Source organism: Takifugu rubripes, chromosome 13 (genome assembly GCF_901000725.2).
Source record: "Takifugu rubripes chromosome 13, fTakRub1.2, whole genome shotgun sequence".
NCBI classification, from domain to species: Eukaryota; Metazoa; Chordata; class Actinopteri; order Tetraodontiformes; family Tetraodontidae; genus Takifugu; species Takifugu rubripes.
In genome coordinates, this window is record NC_042297.1 from 9177972 (window position 1) to 9195274 (window position 17303).

General features: G+C 40.7%; 1 protein-coding gene across 5 annotated transcripts in view; it reads right to left on the reverse strand.

Annotated features, from left to right (window-relative positions):
- Nucleotides 1–3292: 3292 nt before the first annotated feature.
- celf6 (CUGBP Elav-like family member 6) overlaps nucleotides 3293–17303 on the reverse strand; it is a 111679-nt gene continuing 97668 nt past the window's right edge. For 2 of the 5 annotated variants that reach the window (XM_029846289.1, XM_029846291.1), the window contains exons 9-12: nucleotides 16957–17019; nucleotides 16292–16372; nucleotides 13418–13561; nucleotides 9658–9795 (exon numbers count right to left, since the gene is read on the reverse strand). In XM_029846289.1, the coding sequence (XP_029702149.1) occupies nucleotides 9668–9795; nucleotides 13418–13561; nucleotides 16292–16372; nucleotides 16957–17019 (416 nt within the window). In that variant the 3' untranslated portion in view covers nucleotides 9658–9667. Of the gene's footprint in view, nucleotides 3992–6138; nucleotides 6213–9647; nucleotides 9796–13417; nucleotides 13562–16291; nucleotides 16373–16956; nucleotides 17020–17303 lie in introns of those variants that run through there. The other 3 variants (XR_003890496.1, XM_029846288.1, XM_029846290.1) reach the window with 3 other exon arrangements.

Genomic DNA, 17303 nt, shown 5'->3' on the forward strand with positions numbered 1-17303 from the left:
GGTGTAAGTGGCATTAGATGGAGAGTGATTGCAAGATGGATACTGCCACATTAAGGTGGTGTGGAGAGGAGAGGACAAGTTTGTGATCTCCGAATGGAAGCGAGCCGTTTTGTGTATAGCGGCTTTTGTAGAATGGCCCATGGCCTAAACCCTCCTCCGTGGAATCAGGGAGGAGGAAAGGAGGAAGCCCTGTCAGTGAATGAAAAAATGGACAGACAAAAATGGGAAAAAATACTTTTCTTGGACATTTGGGAGTGTATTTCAGAGCTATTTCTGGTAGTAGGGCTGTTACATCAATAATATTGTCTTCAAAGTGTAATAAGAAGAGCAGAGCCTGAATGGCGATTTCACGTTGACTAATTTAACCCTGGATGAACAACGACGCTAAATGAAGACTACTTTTCATGCAGTTAGCAGGATGGTAGGCTAGGCTGGCTCCGGGCTCACTGGGGACTTAACCTACGGTATCATTAACACTGGGAACTGGTACAGCATCTGCTACCAGGCGCCGGAAACTGCTGGAGCAGAAATGTGAGCTCCACGTTCTGTTGAACAGAATCTCTTGCAAACATAACGTTGAGAGAAACAAAGACTGGATATGAGCTGCTCGTGGAACGTTTGATTGCCAATTGATTCTTTCAGCCTTGCACACATAGATAATAAACAGAAATGGTTGCAGAACATAGCTTTGTCTTTTAATTCACAAGAATTACTCTGAATTACGTGGAAGAAACAAGTGAATTGGATTTCAATGTGACGGTTATTAGTCAAGCTGTCCTATTGAAGGGTTGAATTTTGAATGCGACGACCTACTGTGCTTCGCAAAAATCCTTTAGCTTCGACCAATACTGTGCTTTACAGGTGTCCCAGCAGGGATTCAAGTCAGTTAAATAAAGCAGGAGCAAGCAATAGATAATATAGATTAAAAAAAAGACCTCTGTGGAGATAGTCGAAAAGAAGCACAGTAACACTACAACCCGCACCAGATGTTTCTCAAGATTTCCGTCATTACCAGCGAAATGAATGGGCATCAACCCACTTTTGAGCAACATTTGTTGCAATGTTTATGCTAATGGGAAAAAAAAAAAAAGGTTTCCTCAATGTCATCTTGTCCGCCTCTGTCTGTGAAATTAGTTTGCAAAATGAAACACCTAATATTAAAAACATTCCACCCCTCACCGTCTTCGCGTCTTCGAGTAAATTTTGCAGCATTATTGGTGCCAGGTCATCTGTCGACAGCCTTGCCAGGGAGTATCGGCACAAACATAATTCTCTCTAATCTTCCTTCTGTCACCCATGTGCATGCAGGGGACCATCTCTCCCATCGTTTGGTCCAAGTGATTATCGCAGTGATTTTTCACTTGGTTGCTGCTAATGTATAGAGGCTGGCGATTTCAGCATGATTAGCGGGAAAGGTGAAATAGCATGTCTAATACGGTGCAGGAGATAATTGAAGGGTAGTGAGCACAGACATTAACCAGGTTTGAAAATGGCGTTCCTAGGGGAGAGCCTTTGAATTGCTGGGCTTTGGAAAGGCATGGTTGACCTCTGGAAAAGGGGATGGAGGGAGGGGCTGACAGCCCAAATCAAGACCTTCTTATTTAATGAACAAAAGCACAACTCCAAAAAAAAAGAAAAAAGAATGGGACTAAAAAGAGTCTCATTGGCATAGAATAATTGGTTGTCAAGATTCCAATCAACAAAACGAACCATTTTGAAGCTGTTTTTTTTCCACAGATGAAGTCATTAGGTTTTGTCGTTGAAGCATCAGTTTAAAGGAAGTCAACATCTTATTTGGATGTTGCCTTCCTCACTTCACCTCCCCCCTCTCCTTCTTGCCTAGCCATGCCTCTCAATACCAGCTGTCAGTGCTCAAAGAGCTGGTGTACGGATGTAAGCTGGTTTTCAACAGAGAAAATTGGGAAGTGTTCAGAGTGCCGGAAGCAGATTCCCCCCCCCCCAGACTCATTCCAAACATATCGATCCTTTTTTTAAGAGCAGCCTATGTCTCAGGTTGTAGAAGAGTCAAAATAAAGGCTAGAGGCCTCTAAATCAAGACACGCTACTAGCGGAGCACTTGATTCCATTCGCCATGGCGGCGGTGTCACGAGATATATGCAAGCTGAAGGATGGTTGAAGTTAGACTGCCAAATCTAATTTAGATAAAGTATGTACGTATTTTAGTTCTCTCCTCCATAGGCTCTGTATTTATTATATGAAGAATGGATGTCAGGGAACATGTTAATAATGGGATTTCCATTATGTTTGACAGAGCTAAATTAGCTCTAAAAGCCTGCGCCCCTTTTCCATCAATACAACAAATTGAGTTTGTCTTCAGAGAAATGTTTGTTTGCATCTGCAAAGGCAGTTTTTCTCCATTTGGAGTTTCGCAGCAGCTCCAACAGACGCGTGTATCCTTGGCGTGTCCCTTGTACAAGTCCCGTTTCTTTACAATGGGTCTGCTTTGTTTTCTGACAGAATTCTGATGCCACGAGGAGCGATTCATCTGAATGCTGTTCATTCTGCTGGCAGTTTCAGTAGCTGTCCCCCCCCCCCCCCTTGATTCCATGCTGCATCATCCTTTTTGTCTCTTTGTAGAACCTTTCTCTTAAACAAGTTGAAGCTTCATATTTCACACCCCTTGTCACGATACAAAGGAACAAGGAAAGGAATCTGGAGTAGAACCTAAAGGAACGGGTCCATTTTGCTTGGTCTTTACAGTGGATTGTCGCTTCAACACAAAGGCCAGTCAGAAGCCAAAAAGATCTGCACCCTGTCCAGCGCAGACATTTTGAAAGTTCAGTCATTTTCCCCCATCCTCTTTCCTCCCCCCTTTGTCCTGATCAGTCTGTCCTTTGCCGTCAGAGTGCGGTGACTTGTGATGAGTGAGATATCCAGTGGCTGAACCTACATCCTGGAGACAGAGACTTGTTGCGTACAGGGGCAGATGAATGGTTTCTTCCCACCCTTTTTTGCCCTCCCCCCCACTTTCAGAACAACTTCAAGTATTTTTTTTTCTAATTTTTTTTTTAACAACAGCAAAGTTAGCAAATCTACATTATTTTTTTCTTTTAAGCTACTTGACTAACCTACAATCTGGTGCTAAATCAGCATCCAGAGCAAAATGTCTATACTACAATTCCATGTCCCCCCCCTCCTTTTTCCTCTTTTTTGTTTACACATTATTCCCATTTTCTTTTATTCTTACTTACAATAGGCCACTGGATATTGATTTAATTATTGTTTTTGACTACGAGTAACTTTTAATACTTGCAGCTACAAGGTAAGAGTTTTTAAATATATATTTATATATTTATATATTTATATTGATTTAAAAAGCGTTTAGTCCTTTGGTCCCTATTTCCTAAGGAATGATGCATGTAAATTATCCTGGATTCTCCTTTTCTCTTTGTCGTCGTGTTCTTCTTCTTTGATCCAGAGCTTGCCCTTTCACAGAGCACACCTGTGTAGGCACAAAAACCAAAATGGCAGCAGGCTGGTGTGTGTGTTTTGTGTGTTTAGTGTGTCTGCTTCAGTACTTGAGTCGGCATTTGCACGTATTTATACATGTACAAAGTTCCCCCCTCCCCTTTTTTTCCCCACCGCCCTTAATTGTGTGTGTTTGGTTTGTTATCAGTGTGTGTTTATCTACTGTATATCTTCTGTCAGTATGCATGCTTTGAGCATAATGAGTCTATAAAGGTTTTTTTTTCTCCCCATCATGTCTAAAAAACAGCAGCAAAAAGTTGGTCTCTGCAAAAACTCTTCTTCCACAGACGCCAAAGCAAAACAGGGAAAAAGAGGCATTTGCGAAGAAAGAAAGGAAGAAGTAAAATAAAAACAACTCTGGGATCCCTCGTCGAGTCACCCAATCTTCCAGCGGGTTTCCAGCAGGATCAAGGGACCACCCTTCCTTCATGATATGTAGCAGAGCAAGAAGTCTTTGTACTTTTACTGCACTTGTGGAAATAAGGTGTTGCGGCCCTTCATCCTGTGATGAAGAGAGAGAGAAGAGAAAGAGGGGAGAATAAAAGAGAGCAGATTCAGTGAGGCTGCAGCAAACATGCTCAGGGTTGCTGGCTCCTGGTGATTACACAGACTGACAGGCACAGCCAACAGCATGAGAAACAGACGGGGGAGAGGAAAAAAAGTGTGTCAATCAAAACCAGAAATAAGTGGGCTAAATGTGGGGTGAGAGATTTGTGTTTTAACCATATGGAACAGACACCGATACTGTGACAGCACTAATCCAAGGTGGAACTACTTTAAACTGATTAAAACTCTGCCAAGAAAAAGAAAAAAAAGAAAAAGAAATGCGCGCCCCCAAATTTTCCTAGGATGCCATTTATCTTATTGACTATTGAAAGAGAAACTGTAGAATTTACACTAAACGAAAAAAATAAAATCAAATGTCAATGAATGATTGGGACGTCCATGTTGTTTGTCCAATATGAGAGAAAATATAATTCCGCCCCCCCCCCTGCAAAAAGCCTCTAATTAAAACCCTATTCAGTCGGCCGTGCCTGTGTTGACTTAAATTGCTACCCTGTCGCTAAACGTGTCCACAATTTCCAAGCTTAAGAGCTTTGGATACAAAAGATACTTTACAGCCAATCCGCCCTAATATGTTGTGAGCTGTGATGTGGATGAAGAAAGACTACAAAATCACAGTAAATCACTCTCCTGGAGTGAACATGAAAGAGGCCTGACTTTGTGACAGGAACACACGCGTGAAAACTCTTTGTTCATCCTCTCTGTTGCTGTAAATGAGCCTGATACACTTTCATAATATCTGATTTTCCAACATGAGGCCCAAACATAGTAGGTGAAGTGTTGTTTATAAAGTGAGGACATATCCATCTCTCTCTTTCCATCTCTTTCTCTCTATCTATCTATCTATCTATCTATCTATCTATCTATCTATCTATCTATCTATCTATCTATCTATCTATCTATCTATCTATCTATCTATCTATCTATCTATCTATCTATCTATCTATCTATCTATCTTATTCTTGGAAAATGTTTATCCTTGTGAGAGGCTGAGACCCTTTTAAAAATGGACCTTTCTCAACGACTGTCAAAGCGGCACAAAGAGTCTGACGGTAACGCCAACAAAGAGGAAACTCGCTGCAGTTGTGTGAAAAAAGGTGCATTTCACACATGTGCTGCTTTTTGTAGTAAAGAAAAATGATTTCATTGGACTTTAAATAAATCTTGTGTTGTATCTTAATTTTGATAGATATGATGAGTATTTCACACGAACTCTGAAGCAAATCTGAGATAAATAACACTGGACTAGGCGATTCATTTACTCTGTTTCTGCCTTTAAACTGAAAGATTTTGAGTGTTCTCACAGAAGGAAACCCTGTCACGTGCACCCTGTCCGTCTGTCCCATGCTGATGTGCACCGTGTGGTTTTACGGTGGACAGATTTTGGCCATTTGGGGCTCCAGCGCTGCCAGCAGCTTTGCTTTTATGTTCCCTTTTGCGCCCTCATAAATAAATAAATGGGAAATGATTCCCATGTTAGACAAACAAAACAATCTTGCAGATGTACTCCCAGTGCAGATGGAACCACGGAAGGAGTGAAGTGTCAACATTTGCCTGTGCTATCTGCATGAACACTGAGATTTAATTGACTCCTTAAATACTGGGCCAGATCTTTGCTATGTTTATGAACTCCTATAAATACTGGATAGGTTTTGGACAAAAATTCAGATAAAAAAGACGGACAAAACAAAAAACAGCTGCTGTAAATTAACAGATGTGAATGCGAAGGAAGAGAGAAATAGACACTCCACTACATCCATACACATGAACCCCACAAGAGAAAGTAAAACATCACAAGGGCACACAGGACGATAGCACAAGGGTTAACGTCACTTCCAGTTAGAATCAAACCAACCAGTAAGCATGTCATTGACATTCAGTACAACAGGTAGCCAAGAGAGGCGTCGTTTTACTGCACAAACTGCCACTATTCAATAAGCAGCAGATATACATATATGTAAAGGAGGGCAGAATAGAAATAATGAGAGCTTTAGAGATATAAGTCAACGCCACGTCATGCAACGTAGTCACAGTCCCACCACATGACGTCATCCAAAAGAAAATGACACCATGGGTTCAACTTACAGCTGAGGGAACTTGGCCCCGTGACAGGTGTGTGTGGGGTGGGAGTGGCTATTGCGGAGAAAGGCCATCTCACACTGTGATTGGCCGTGTCAGGTTGCCAGGTTGGGGTGCAAAAGAAGGAGAGAAACAATTGGATTTTTTTTTTTTTCTGTTCCCCAAGTCATAATTCAAACCAGCCTCTCCATATTTGTTCCATACTCTCAGAATTGGCTCTACACTCAGGTTATTACAGTTCATTATCATGGAAACAAACCAAAGAAAAGACAAGTCAAACAGAAACGGCAGACAAATAATCTCAACGCAGCACGTGATGTATTTCCCCCCGCTCCTCTACGTCGTGTTGAAATGCTTTCAGGACGGAGACCTTCACAGGTTACAAAGTTCAGTTGATGTTTTTATGCTCTCCGCTGATAACCCTGAAGGCACAAATGCATATTTCAGAAACTTGTCCTGGCTACAATAATTGGATTTGCCTTCCATTGTTTGCTACGAGGGTGGCCCTACATTCAGCGGGGTTAGCCTTTTTGCATTAAGTTTATCTTTAAGACACAGAATGCAATTTCAAAGTAGCAAGGCTCCTGAGACCAGTGGAACAGAACGCTGTCTGATCATGTTTTTAATTCAAACTTCAAAGCAAAATTGTCTGAATTATGGAGAAAAAAAAAAAAGGGGGGGGGGGGGGGCTCAGGAGCTATCTATGTATTCAAGGAATCCACACAAAACAAAATCATTTCAACTTTCATTACTGTAATGTGATTGAATTTGGAAATTTGAAAAGTTACATGTGAACTTTTAAGTATAAAGCATTGAGAATGTGCAAAAACACTCTTTTTTTCAAATTTGTACCTATTTTCCAAGCCAGAAAACAGTTGAACCAATTTAGACCTGCTTTGCATGTAATGAGACAAGATTATTGTGAATCTTGAGAGGGTTAAAAATAATCTGAACCAGGGGCTTGATTTAAACCCTTCAGTTATTGTATCCTCACTTGTGCTTATTCAATAATGTTCTTGATTTTGGTATGTTGGCAAAAGGAAGTGATTTAGTAAGAGTAGAAAAACACTGAGATGGACCAAACTGACTTTAGACAAAGAAGACAGTAACAGACAGACAGGAACTCAAGCCCTCAATCGCACCTACAAACTCGTGGAAAAACTGAAAAAAAGCTGTTACTGAGGGAAAAGTCTGTGCACGGAAGCAGAGAAGGTCTCAGTGTCCTGTCACTCAGCACTATCACGTGATATTTCCCTTCACTGATGTGCTTAATCAAGCCAGGCCCATTTGGTTTTCTCCACAGGGTGTCTCCTTTGAAAGCTTCTCTTCAATTAGCAGAACATGACTCTATTCAAATGCTATCAGACGGGGGATAAAAGGGACATCTATCATTTGTATTGCACACCTCTTTCCTTTCACGGCCTTAACAGACTGCAATCTAAAACAAACAATTGATATTACCATGCTTTTATTTATGGAGGAAAATCCTCCGGGCTTCTGTGATTGTAATGAAAAGTTACTCCGGCAGTTGGGTGAAGAGAGCATCCATCTATATTTCACATTGGCAGCTACACTTTGTAACAGATGGGTACAGATTATTGGATGGATGGCGCCACGTGAAATAAAGCGCCTTTGCGGTATTTTGTATTAAATCTCTCTTTATCCAAACAACTATCTGGTGTGGGGTCCATTACACTCCCCTTCTTCATAAACACCCAGTCACTAAAACAGTTCCGTGACCCAGAAAAAGACACAGATCCATTGAATTTGCATTGACGACAACAGTTTCATGAGCAGTCACATGAATGTTTTGATGTGAAATTCTGACTTTTAACTGTTTGGGATCTCATTTGTTGGGGTTTCTATTTGATAGACATTTTCACAGGGTGCCTGTATGTATGTGCATGACATGGTTGGGCACTGGTTTGCCAAAAATTAGCTGACCTTCCATTAACAAGCCTTTATGCTTCTTTATTTTTTGCGTATGAATCAAACATAAAACTGCTTATATTCACGTAGGAAATCACTGTAACAATATTTGCTAGCTTAATAAAAATAAACGTCACTCCAGAAAGCTTCTTGGCTATGTTCTTATAGCCAATCACTTTTCAACCCTAAACGTCTTTGTAGTAATTCTTAAAACATTTTAGAATATTCCCAGTCCTTTGTTGCATCATCTCACCCTATATTTGAAATCTGTTTCTGGCATTTAATTCAAATGTTAAAGACTAAGAAATTTCAATGTTCAAGCTTGATAGCAGTGCTACTTTCAGTTATCATATCCTGCTTCTGTTTGAGGCATTTTTTATTTATTTATTTTTGTGGGAGAGTGATCAGGATGTTATGTTGCTAAGGCTAAGTGCAAACTAACAGGCCCACGGTAAAACCATCTGCAATATCATATTTTCACTCCGCGGGGATGTTAGCACCAAAAGTGAAAACGCTCTTTTCACATTTTAGTATAACTTTTCACACTGTTTCCCCAGTAGATTTGAGAAATCACTTTAATACTTAAAAAAAAAAAAATCTGTACATGTGCTAATTTTGGACACATAATTTCCAGTGATTCTGATAGTTGAATCTTAGCAACTGGACTGTTTGAATTGCTACAATTGAAGTACCAGAATTCCCATGACCTGGATGACTGAGAACCTTCACAGACAATTAAAGGTGATGTTTCCTTTTTAACAAAGGCTTTTGCTGTATGCTTTTTTTAAATTCTGATCAATGATGCTGAATATACTTTATTGTAACACACTTTGTTAGAACGCATCTCACTGCTTTCCCTTTTTATTGGGCAAAGAATGACATGACAGAAAAATGGGCTGAGGCTCTTGGCTTTTGACTTCAGTCAATTGTGGATGTTTCAATAACCAAATGATGCTCGTTATAGAGGCCCTTTTAGAGGTTTTTCAAAAAATCATTTTCACTCTGCACTTCGAAAACGGATACTTTGTTCAATCCCATTAGTGCCGATGCAGAAGGTCTCCTCAGCATCTTATTGAGATGCACAAGATTTTAAATTGATTTGTTATAATAATAATAATAATAATAATAATAATAATAATAATAATAATAATAATAATGTATTGGTAAGATGCAGTTATTAGGACATGAAAAACTGCTTATTCATCAAAATTCCTTTTAAACACATCCATGTTTGACACCCTGTGGTGAGAATAGGCGCATCCCCACCAAAAATTTGTGATACCGCCTCCGTGTTATGAACAAGTGATGCTCAATGTGCACTTTCCCATCATTACGTGACTGTTGGGCAGCATCTAAACGATGCGTCATGATTGAACTGCCTGGGTTGAGATCGGCCTCTCTAACATCGTTGGTGATGTTCCTCATACAACACAAAATTATTGATTTCATCTGAATTGAATGTCACGTGTAGGTGTGTTTATATGAAGTAGTCACGCTCTCTCTGACTGATTCTGAAGATTTTGCTGTAAACCCTGGCAATCTCATGGTCGGGAATTATTGGATCTGTTCTGTGAGAGTGACTGTACCTGGGTATACAGCAGAGGAGTCAGTAAGGTCTGTTGGCATCCTTTGGCCGCTTTAGCTGCACCTTCAGCCTCTTCATGCCTATCTGAAAGCCATTCATGGCCTGGATAGCGGCTTGAGCACTGGATGGGTTATCAAAACTCACAAAGCCTGAGAAAAGAACAAAGAACAGAAAGAGATGTAGACAAGGGAAAAATGGGAAAATGTAATAAAGGAATAACACATGGGAAGAGAAGAATAGGCAGAGATGAGAGAAAAGGCAAAGAAACGAAAGACAGGGAGAACAGACGGGCAAGATGACAGAAACCCAAAAAAAACAAAGGAAGAAAAGAGCCTTTTTAATACCCAACAATGACACAACAATAGACCTTTGTTTTCTCTTTTCAGCAGATTAATTAAAAACCTCTGACTTAGAAAGATTACAGAAAATATCACAAAGGCTCAAACACAGATATTAAAAATCAAACGCGGACGAGCTATTAGAGGCTGTGATGCTAGCTTCAACGGGGAACATGAAAGTGTGTAAAAAGGTATCAGATTAAAGAGCAGAAATGAGTCTCCTGGTTCGTGTGGATTTTCAAGACCAAAGCGATGTCTGTGCCACGCGAGGGTGCCACGGGTTTTCCTGTAGGTGCGCGTGAGCGTGTGACTGAGAGACGCGCCGAGGGCATGGGGGTCGTGACGGGATGCTGGAAGCAAGGTGTGCAGGACGGAGGTGCCTGCATCTCTGAGTTATCACTCGGGTGTCGGAGTGGAATGAGCCCACAGCTTTCCACATCAGGACTCCTTGCCTCCTCTTATCAGACACCTCTGTGATTGACGGCAGGAATTTTCCGCCTGCCAGCTGATTTGATCACACCGCTATGGGTCCAATTTAATTTGGGGGGAGAGGGCAGGCTTTTGTCAGTATGGGTGAGATAAGGCTGCTGCTTTTACAAACCCTTTAAACAAACTGAGCAGGGAACGGCCTGTCAGTTGGCAGTGATCCTCCTCCCATCGCTATCTGTGTCTTTAATGAATCTCCATACCTCACATTTACATCCACATGCCAAGAAGTGACGGTAGGGGTCAAACAAAAGGAGGGAAAATGGCATGCAAACCGCTTAATATTTGAAGCCACAGCCATTAATATAATGGTGAAAGATTGTGCGTTCACTTTAGCTGTGCTTTGATGACATGTTCTGCGCCTGTTGTTTCTCCTGATGGATTCGATAGCACGAGTTCAGAGTTTTACCCCAGCTGAAGGAGGTGCTGTCTCTATGACCAGGCTGCGGCCGTCTGGGTCTGCGGAAAGCCTATTTTTAACGTGTACATCTTTGAAATGACAGGCACAAACTTGCAGGCACTCTGTGCTAAAATTAAAGTAAAAATACAACTTAGAGCCACTCAAGCCTCAGAGGTTGTCAAAAAACACTCCTTTTGCTGCTAGAACCATAACAAGCTCTTCTCTTGAAGAAGCAAGTTGAGGTTCAGAGAGAAAATAATGCATCCAGGCATCGCAAGCAGAAATTACTTTAATAATAAATAGCAAAGAGCATAATTTTCACCCTATACTTTAGTTGCGGATACGTTTCCATATTCACAGAACTTTTGAAATTAACTTTCGGAAACCATATTAAATCAAATCTATCTATATGCTCCCAGATGAAAATAAATATAGTCTGAATGTAAATGCGGTATACAAAATTGCCAATAATACATTATGCATTTGTTTTGAGTAAACGATTTAATCATATTTCATTCATAGCCTTATTTTCATCCAAATCCAAGTGTGTAATATCACTGTTTTATCCCATTGCAAATAAATTCACTAGAGTGCTGCAGATATGTGTCGGAATATTAAATTGACAGTGATCCTTCCCTTAAGTCCTCCTCCAGTATATACCCTCTATAGGACTGTGAAGTGAGAGCTCCTCCGGGGAACTTTTTTAAAGATATACATCCTGTAAACACTTGTAACGTGATGTGTGATTATTGTCTGTTCTCAGAACCAGCCTGTTGTTCACTTGTTCTGCAGACATAAGGTGGTGGTAAAGTTAAGGTCTGCCAGGGTCATTTTACATAAACATTTCAACTTTCTGGACCCAGTGAAATACTGATTATGATGCATATAAAAACACCAACGGTAATTCAATTAGGGATTATTATTTTTAATGCAAGATAGTCATTAAAAATAATAATTGCTAATTCAATTGGCATTTTTTATTTGTAATGATTACATTGCATTTGCACTGTTCTGGGAGGCATTTCTTAGCTAAACTAAACATAAGGTCAGAGTACTGTTGGGAATACAGTCCTTTAACCAATAATTTAATGGTAGAAAAAACCCTAGCTATTATTTAAATTATTTATGTTCTTCTGCATGCTGATTATGAATTTGCATGTTGTGTATGCTCAATGGCAAAATCATGTTAATAAGACCAAAATTGCGCATATTTTTTTAAAAAAAGGAGGCCCCACTTCCTCCGAAGTCTGATAACTTATCCGTGTTCAAACGGAGTATCGTCTCCCTACTTTGTAACATCTTAAGCGTCTTAGCTAGCTTTTTATTAAACAGAGAGTAATGAGTAAAAAAATAAATAAAAAGGCACAAAAGATTCTTGGCTTTAATTGCCAAGATCTTCATTACTGAGCTTGAATAATAAACCGGTGAGACTGACGAGGTCACGTCCCTCCCTATTGTTGACTGACAATAATAGTGAGGGGCATATGTTTGGTGTAGAACGCACACAAAAGAGAGAGAGATGATCCTGAGATGGGTAGAATGAGATCTGTGAGCGATGAGGAAGCCTCATAGACAAGCCTTGTTGAAGAGAAACTGAAAGAAAGCCAATGCTGGGAGCCTCTGTCTCTCTTCTCGTCTGTCTCAAGGGTGTTGCTGTCCAACTGAATCAACTGCAAGGCCCACACCAGTCTATTATTATCTCTTTAAGCCCGTGGATTCCACCTGCACGCCTCCACCCTGATGAACTGGTTTGCTGTGTGGGAGGTAAAGGGATAGAATGGGGAGGGGTGCTGTGATGCTGCTGGGTTCCCCAGCCGGACCAGTAACATCATGGAGAAGATGGTAGATGAATATTGACTGTATTAGAACTGACAATAGGCCCACCTATGGACAGATGAATGAAGTGTGTATGTGTTGTCTATTTCACAGCTAAAATGGAGTTTTTAAAAGCAAAACTAATTTTGTTACATCCCGCCTACTGATTATTCTTTGCCTGCAGATCCAATAATAGTGTACAAAACAGGAATGTAAACTTTTACAGACTTCTGATTGGTCAGATAATTTGATATTGCCTCATTTCCCAACTTTTCATTCCAACCCCAGATGCAGATGGCCTCAATCACTAAACAATATTAGATCTAAAGTTAATTTAATCACAGCAACCTATGTTTTCCCTACTATACTCACTGTCTTTTTTTTTTTGTGTGTAAATAATATCCTCCGCTGTTCTGGCACAGATGACAAGTACAGCATTAATACAATAATCTTACCTGGATACACACAAATGAAGGGCATTTTTTAAGCATCGTTTTCTCAACTACTCAATACAGAACATTTAATGTGAAGTATTATATGTTACATCATCAACCTGTCGTGTAAATAAAATATTAATCAAAAAGTGTCATGACTTGCTTTGGAAAATGCTGCAAAAATTCCATTGCTATCACTAACATGATGTGTAAACACTATGCTAATGTGATGCAGTCCCCAAACATGTACACAAGACTGTTTAGATTGTGTATGCCTCCCCCCATCCATTTTACTCACCAAAACATTTGCTCTGATTAGTCGCTCGGTCCACAAAGACTTTGGCAGAGATGACGTTGCCAAAAGGCAGGAACATTTGCATGAGCTCTGCATCTCCGAACTCCTGGGGGAGGTGATAAATAAACAGGTTGCAACCTTCTGGCCCTGCCGATGAGACACAGAGAGCAAGAGATTGGAGCAGGAGTTGCCCAGTGAGATATGAATTGACCAATCAAAAAAGAAAAGAGAAAGCCGCTACAGCAACACAACAGCCACATAAACATACGATAATGATGGTGTAAATGCTGGCTGACATATATCTAATTATCCAGTGAGTTTGAACTAAAAAATACAAATAGAGTAGTTTTTCATTTCATAATACATATATAAGTGCAATCTGGCCTCATATATTAAGCTCACAGCATGCGGCCAAAAGTGCAAATATAAGGAAACAACAATCATGGATCAACACACAAAGGACCAGCAAAACAAAAGCTACTGAGTGAGAGTGCAGGAATACAGCAGTTATACTGAATAAGAGAAACTCTGAGACTGAGAAGAAGAGGCGAGGAGGAGGAGGAGGCAGAGCATACGCCAAGTCTTTGTCCCAATTACTGTGTGACAGTCGGCCTCTCTCCAATCTCTCTCCTTCCCTCCACACTCATCTACCCAGCTGCCACTATATTGTACAGGCCAATCTGGATAAAGGGGGAAAGGACTGAAAAGAGCGAGAGACCAAAGCATGAACGGCGAGAGGAAAAATGGGGGAAAGAGAGATGTGATGGACTTTGGGACAGTGTGCTCGCAGCTGGCTTCCTTGCTAGCCGTCTCTCCTGTCTCATTGCTCAGGGTGATAGCGTGACGAGATGAGACTGGCTGGTGAGAGCGCTGATAAGAAGGCTGCAGTGGCGTCTGGCTGTGTGCTGCTACGCCTTGGTGAGATAGAGGACACACGGGTTGAAACTGGGGAAAATTTATCTCTGTTTTATTAGGTGTAGGTTCGCGATAGATTCAGCGTTTAAGTGTGATTTGTTTGACAATACAAAATCAATCCGCTGCTGCGTTTCCACTAGTCTGGACTCTCCATACACATATTTAATACAAATGTGTGTGTTTGTGTGTGTTTCTATTTTCATTTCACAGCTGGAAAGTTTCAAAATGCACACCGATGATAAAACAATGACAAGAATTAATCTAGTTGCATTATTTATTGCTGTAATAAATAATATATCTGTGCAAGTCTACATACTTAATGTTTGTGTGCTTTAGGCTTTTGAGTCAAGGCTCAGTATGCTTTGAGAATACTTGATCTCTGAAGCACAGTAGGGATCAGACCTCTGGGTTATGCCATGTAATGAGCTACGTCTATAGTTCTTTATTTATTTATTTGTGTTCAACCAGGCTGTAATATATATACTTTGTGTGTTAAAACGAAAACTGTCTCGTTTAATAACTGCACCAATCAGGGAAACTTTGAATCCTCTGTTATTTATTAAATAAGTTACTTTTAAATGACACTGAAGCAGCGCACTGCTGACATCACTTGTGCACTCATACAGTCTGTTTCTTTAATAAAAGTAGAAGCCGCATACACAAGAGGATTATATGATCCTATTAAGTCGAGCTGGAGCTGTAATCAGGTGTTGATGTGGATGGTGGAAAAGAACATTAATGCAGGGTGAAAATAAAATGCTATTTACTGCAAAGTGATCTCTAAAAGCACTCTTGAAACCAGATGTTACTCAGGAGGTGATGTGTCAATCAAATATGTTGTGTTGCATTAATCATAAAGCATTTTATGTTTTAGTTTCATGTCAATATGTGTTTCAATTTGTTATTGTAGCACAATGTGGAATTTTTTGACCAAAACCTATATATGATGAGATGACATAAACCCAAAACGCCTATTCGGCTCACCAGTTTAGAGGAGTTTTTCTCGTCGCAGTCGCTTTGAGATGGTTGAAATTGTAAATTTCAGTGGGAGGTTGAAGCTGAGGTTTGAATGTGCCTGTTTATCCAGGTTTAGGTGTTGTTAAATGGCGAGGCTTTGGACTGCCAGTGGACTGAGACAGGCTGGGAAAGCAGCCAAAACCCAGAGGAGCCCACGACTCAGACAGGCCACAGGCTCGACCGAGAATAGCTCACTCCACTCGCTTGTCTGGGTGCGCCTGCATCCCCATGGCCTCTATTCTCTCTAATTATCAAAATGTTACAAGCAAGAAATAAGATTCAGGTTGTTAAATCCTGCTTTTGTCTTCTTTTTTCCTGAGCAAATAATGTGGTATGTGTGTTTTGGTTTGCTCCAGTTCTTTAGTACATTTCAACTTTTTGACCCTGACATGCACATTTTTGAAAAAAAGAGGAAAGCAACATTCCCTTCTAGGTAATCTCGAGTTTCAGCGTTCCTTTGTAGAATATTAATGCCAGTCCACACTGTCGCTTACAATCGTGTTGCTGAAAAATGGAGACTGACAAGTGGCGTCAAAAAGAGTGATTTACTATCATAGTATATCCTATGCTTTATTACATCTGATGCGGTGGCATAAGACAGAACACTACCCTAGGATTGGAAATAAATGATTATGCATGCGGCTAATTAATCTGATGAATATTTATAACCACTTAAACACATTGTAATGGACTGATTAAGCAGTCCAACACTGCAAGTTTGAATTAGTGCAGTTTTTGAATAATGACAGAGTAACTTTCCATCTCACTGCTAATGTTCTTCTCTTTAAATGGGGAACCTTTTTCTCACATTTTCCCCAGCCGCCCCCCCTCCCTCCCCCTCCCTCCCCCCCTCCCCTTGCTAATTCAAAGCAGCGCAGCTACATTAGAATGGAACATGGCAATTATCACCTTTTATCTTGGGTGGGCGCGCTTGCTCGCTCTTACCTTCCCTCTGTTGCTGGGGAATGATGGTTGGTTGCTGGGGGAACGCTTGGCTGATTGGCGCATAGGCGGCAGGGTAGGCTGCTGTTGCAAAGGGAGAACCACAGTAGAATATATCACATCTCCATTTTCATATTTGACTCAACAAATCTCAAATCGTTATTCCATTGTTCACTTTTCGTCCTCTACACGTTGCATAAATAAATGACATTATGAGTAGAAGCCGGCAGTCGCTTGGCTGTGAATCACTGCACAAAGAGTGCGGGAAAAGGGGAGTGGAGTGTGGTTCAATGAAGCAGGCACACAAAGAAAGAGAAGGAGACTTACAATGTGTTAATGAGAGCTGATGTCAGGCAGCAAGCCGTGGTTATGAGAGGTCTATGTCATCTCATGTGGGAGGCTATGACAGGTTCAGAGCCTCGGCCCTGGGTGACTTTTGGAATTACCGTTTATTTATTTATTTTTGTGGGAAGGTATATAATCGAGTCAACTGAAAATCCTTTTGCAATCCCAATGCAAAGTAGCCTAATCCATGAGGAAATTGGCTGGTCTGGCTATCTCTACCTGTCAAAGTGTCTACTGATGTGACAAATAGAAAGGCAGAGGGGAGAGGCAAAGGGACAGATGGAGGAAGTGAGAGAGAAAAGAAGATAGGAGAGACAGATCACCTGCGTAGTGTTGGACGCCAGCATAAGCCTGTTGGAGAGGGTCAGTCACTGTTGGACTCTGTGCTGCAGAGAGAAAGAAAGAGACAGAAGGAGTAACCAAAAAAATAGGAAAACAAAGGAGCAGGGGATGGTGGAGACAGAGGGATAGAGCACTTTAAAGAGCAAGAAAGAAACTGGCTTAGCTGTAAAGAGCTGATGGGGGTAAGATCACATAGGGAGCGGGGGAAATTTGATTTGTCATTTCTCAGTTGTTCGGAATGTCTGTTCACCCCAGATGTTTGCATTAAATATTAACAGCATGCCAAACAAACCACTTTGTAGTTCATTACAATTGCAGCTGCTTTTGC